The sequence below is a fragment of the Trachymyrmex septentrionalis genome, unplaced genomic scaffold (genome assembly GCF_001594115.1).
Source record: "Trachymyrmex septentrionalis isolate Tsep2-gDNA-1 unplaced genomic scaffold, Tsep1.0 scaffold211, whole genome shotgun sequence".
In the NCBI taxonomy this organism is placed as follows: domain Eukaryota; kingdom Metazoa; phylum Arthropoda; class Insecta; order Hymenoptera; family Formicidae; genus Trachymyrmex; species Trachymyrmex septentrionalis.
This window is the reverse complement of record NW_017305299.1, coordinates 10,319-14,849: the sequence shown is the minus strand read 5'-3', so window position 1 is coordinate 14,849 and position 4,531 is coordinate 10,319. Positions and strand designations below refer to the sequence as shown.

Below are 4,531 nucleotides of genomic sequence, written 5' to 3'. Positions count from 1 at the left end.
CTTAAATCTTATTATAAAATATTGATTGAAATTGCTTGACAAAAATTAATAATATCTAGGACACATTGAATATACATTGCTTTAATTTTATATTTTGATACACAAAAAAGTAAACAATTTTTGTCATGATAGATAAGAAAATGTCATCAATTTACTACGATAATCTTCGTGATAAATTTATTAATATTGTCGCGAAGAATTATTTTCATCTACATTTAACAGTTATAGAGATTTTTGCGAAACGGTTCTATGGAAATAAGAAGCGTGGAACAGATTTACAAAAGGTCTTTGATGCTCCCTCTCTCAAATGTGCTATTCTATCGTTCCAGGCACGCCAGCATAACTCACTTTTGTAGAGAAGCAATCATATACATATTTACTCGGATATATACATCTTATTCATACCTGTTACAGTTAAATTGAATATGTATACACCACTTCCTTTTCGCTTTACGATCTCTCTTTCTTTCCAGTGCTATTTTACCCACTATCGTAACCGTTCTTTTTATCCACTATCTGCTGCGACTTTTTTTAGCTTCGTTACCTTTCAACTTGGCGGCCTCTCGTCGACAGTGAAAAACTTCGTCTTTCGCGAAATAGACGTTGCCAATTATTATTATGAAGGCGCAATTCCAACCACCACATCCAATTATAACTCACGAAACTAAGTCGCAACTTTCTTTGCTAAATTTCACGTAATAGGATTTTGAAAGCATAACTCGACTCAAACTCTCACGCTGGTCACGCGAACGAAATTTTTGCTGACAACGAAGAGCGGAAAAAATGGGACGACGTACGTTATGAAGTGATGAGAATATCCCACCATGAGATAGACGTCACTGTCCTGATTGCGTTACTGCGGAAATGATAAAAGAATTTAATTTGCATGAGTTTAAAAATAACTGAAAGCTTTCAAGCAAATTATGCGGGAGTTTTTAATGTATTAGATAATATAAATTTTGTGCAGCACAACGTCACGGTTGAAACGCGGACGAAATACAGTGATGGAAGAGAAGAAAATAGTTTCAAGAAATGAAAAAAATCTCTTATTATTTACAATATACAATTTTATTTTTACATTTTATCTAATAGTAATTTATTACACACATCATTGCATATCTTTTTTGCCGAAATTGTTACTAATTATTATAAACTAAAAATAATTCTGTATAGATAGCGGAAAATAGATTTTGTATATGTATTCTATTATTATTTTAAACTATTGATATTCAAAGTACTATCCTCATGTTGATTCTCGCATTTGGTCAAGACGATTTCTATACATCGTTGCAGGCATCGAACAGCTTTTGCAGGAATTTTGCGCATTCCTATTCTCAAGAGAAAACATACAAAATCTGCAGATATTCCTTGTTTTCCTTGTATCCCTTTCGATGGGTGGAATGAGTTCAAGTCAGCACGGCTATGCATAAAAGAGAACGTGCTGAAAATATATCTTCGTTGATACTGCTGCGCCTAGAAACTTTCACCCAAACGTCATTTCCTTATGCAGGCGTCTCGTGCAACTCTCACGAATATTTGCAAAGCGTTACGTATAGTTCCAGTTGAGTATGCCTTCAGAATCGATCTCGTCAACGGTTGAAATACTTTTCTTACACTAGAGAAGAATCTGCGTTGGAAATACTTGAGAGGAATAAACAATAGAGTAAAATATATTCAATATTATATAATATTAATATTATTAAAATACTAATAATATATATATATACTACTAATATATAAAATGTAATATGATATATCATACATAAATTAATTGACCGAATAGGACATACAACAAAAAAATGTAGGAAATAAAATTAAAGTTAAAATATATAGAAGTTTAATTTAATGTAACTCTATAAACCGTAATGTAATTTAAACTGAAAACGCATCATCATTAATCATAAAAATATTTGCCCAGAATATAAAGCCATTTAAAAAAGATACATTTTTTCCTTTGCAAATTTTTGCAAAAAGAAAGCCTTTTTATATATACAAAAATACATAATAATTTTTATCTAACTTTATGCGTGTAACGAGAATGTACGTGATGCAATATACGTGACGAGAAGTATCACGGGTACATATAAGAAAAACAGGGAAGTCATTTTTATGATATTAAGAGTATCCTCGTTCATGCAGTACTTCCGGGTGGCGGCAGCAACGCAGAGGACATAACTCTCGATGTCGATCTCTTCGACGATCGGAAATACGTCCCGCTCTTCGTTCGTGAGACGTTCCTTCAGTAGGTACACGCGATTCCTTTCCACTGGCCAGGACCTCGATGAAATTGACTTCAAAGGTTGAAGTGCATTACGAACTCTGTCGTACTCCGCGAGAATCCTAGGGAGCAGTAAAGGTTTTACCTTCAGTACCAGTCGTTTCTTTTTACCTCTTTCCTGCCATTAATGCCCGTCTCGCCTGATCCTTCTGGCACTCGAACTCTTAACGATTTCACCTATTTGCGTCTTTCTTTACTCTTTCCTTGGTTTAGAAATCTTGGTATACTTAGACGAAATCGTATTTTCCTCGAATATATGTGAACATGTACATGCGGTAGAACGAATAAAACGTTTTCAAGATTGATTTTTAAATAGCCATTTCAATCGTAGTCGAGAAAAAAGGATCGCAAAGTAGCATTAAGTGCGAGTGGGATAATAAAAAAAATTTAACTTTCTCCGGTTCATCGCAAACTATATAATTTCCAATCCAACTTATTACGAAAGAATTGCAGAAAACTTGAAGGAAGGGAGGGTTTCCTTTCAAGAAGGAAGAAAGCTCGGGAAAGCTAAGTTAGTGCGCAAGATTTACTCTGCACGCGTCTGAGAGCAAACGAAAAAAATCAGAAAAGTATTTGGTAGGACGAACACCGAGAGCGAAAATATTTTCGTTCACCACTCGAGCCATGAATCGGTTTCTATAGCAACTTTATTCTTTTTGTTCTTTCTTTTCATTCTAATTGCACATGGAAATGATCAATGTTGGCAGACGTTACTTTTCCGTTACTTTTTATAATAAACAATTTGATAATGACATTGCAATTTTTAATGACGGTGACGCTAACTAACTAAATGCTAAGGTTGCAGTAAGATTGGAAAAGCCAGTTTGAAAAATAACTTGTCACCAATACGCGTTTCTCACTAAAATAAGTAATAAGTAACGAGTAACGCGTAACGTGTTACTCGTTACAAGTAACGAGTAAAAAGTAACGTGTTACAAATTAGAGTTATTTTCAGTAAAGAATGACTTTTTCAACCCGAATATAAACAAAGATAACGATCAAAAAGTAACGGCCGTTACAACGTTACAAGTAACGCGTTACTTGCCAATCCTCGAAATGATAATGCTAATTATTTAATACAAAATTAATATAAATAGTATATAATAATGTCAATTATTTATATGATATTTTAATAATGATTTTCTATAACAATCTTATTTTTCTTTTATTTCTAAATGTGCATAAAAATATATAAATGATAATCATTTATTTCAGATTCTAATGTTGCTAAAAAAACTTTTTTGAAAAATTTCTTACAAAGTTAGTCAGTGGCCATTGTTCGAATGTGAATGAATGTGTCGTTGTTAATAGATTGAATATGCTATAGGGGCATACGAAAAACAATTTTTAATAGCCCGTTAAGATTTTCCGAGTTCCCTTGTCGCGACCATGATATCGGATTGCATTTCTCAAGGCAATCAAGCATCTAGTGGAGTAAGTTTTGCGACCGAGGAAACGAGTTTTTCCGTCCGAAGACGCAATTTTTCTTTTCTCGGTATTCACTCGCGCGAGCGAAAGTCAGCGAACCTGTTTACGTTACTTGCGCCTAAATCGCAGTTCCAGATAACTTTTACTTTTGATTTGCGGTGCGTTAACCGAGTGCACCGCTGCAGGCCTTTCACGATGCGGAAAGTTGAAGAGACCGAGCGTAAGCGTTCGCGATCACGATCGAACTTTCGCGTGAGTCTCTTCGTCGAAACTTATTCGCGATCGCGAGTAGTTATCGGCGAAGTTCGAGGCTTCATATATGAACGGCTTTAATCATTTCTTAATGCTCGCGTGCGCAACGAGGGATTATCTCCGAGGTGCATCGAGATTTAATATTACTGACTAATCCCGCGATCTCTTGAATTTATAATCATCATATTATATAAGCGGTAAAATACATAGTAAATTCTGCATGAATTTTGTTATAAATAATGATCTTCTGTAATATTTTATAATACACAAACGGAAATAATTAAAGAAAATTGATGGTTTTAAAATTTAATTAAAAAGTCACGTCTAAAATTTCTATTTTAATTTTTAAGATGCATATTTTAACGCAGCGTATAAGCAATTTATAACTTATAAATTGAACCGTAATATCAAGTAGTAAAGCGTTACGCTCTTGGAAAATGACTTAGTACCTTTAATAGTGTTGCGTTCTCCGAACAAGTTAATATCGCGAGCAAATTTAATATTGCCAGCTGTTGCAGAAGAGCATTGCGAAACTTTAAACTTAGACAATACTCCGGTACAAGCAGCTTATCT

General features: G+C 34.1%; 1 protein-coding gene across 1 annotated transcript in view; it reads right to left on the bottom strand.

Annotated features, from left to right (window-relative positions):
- Positions 1-1,975: 1,975 nt before the first annotated feature.
- LOC108748131 (fatty acyl-CoA reductase 2-like) overlaps positions 1,976-4,531 on the bottom strand; it is a 9,476-nt gene continuing 6,920 nt past the window's right edge. Inside the window, exon 4 of the mRNA XM_018486158.1 lies at positions 1,976-2,340. Coding sequence (XP_018341660.1) covers positions 2,022-2,340 — 319 coding nt within the window. The 3' untranslated portion in view covers positions 1,976-2,021. The remainder of the gene's footprint in view (positions 2,341-4,531) is intronic.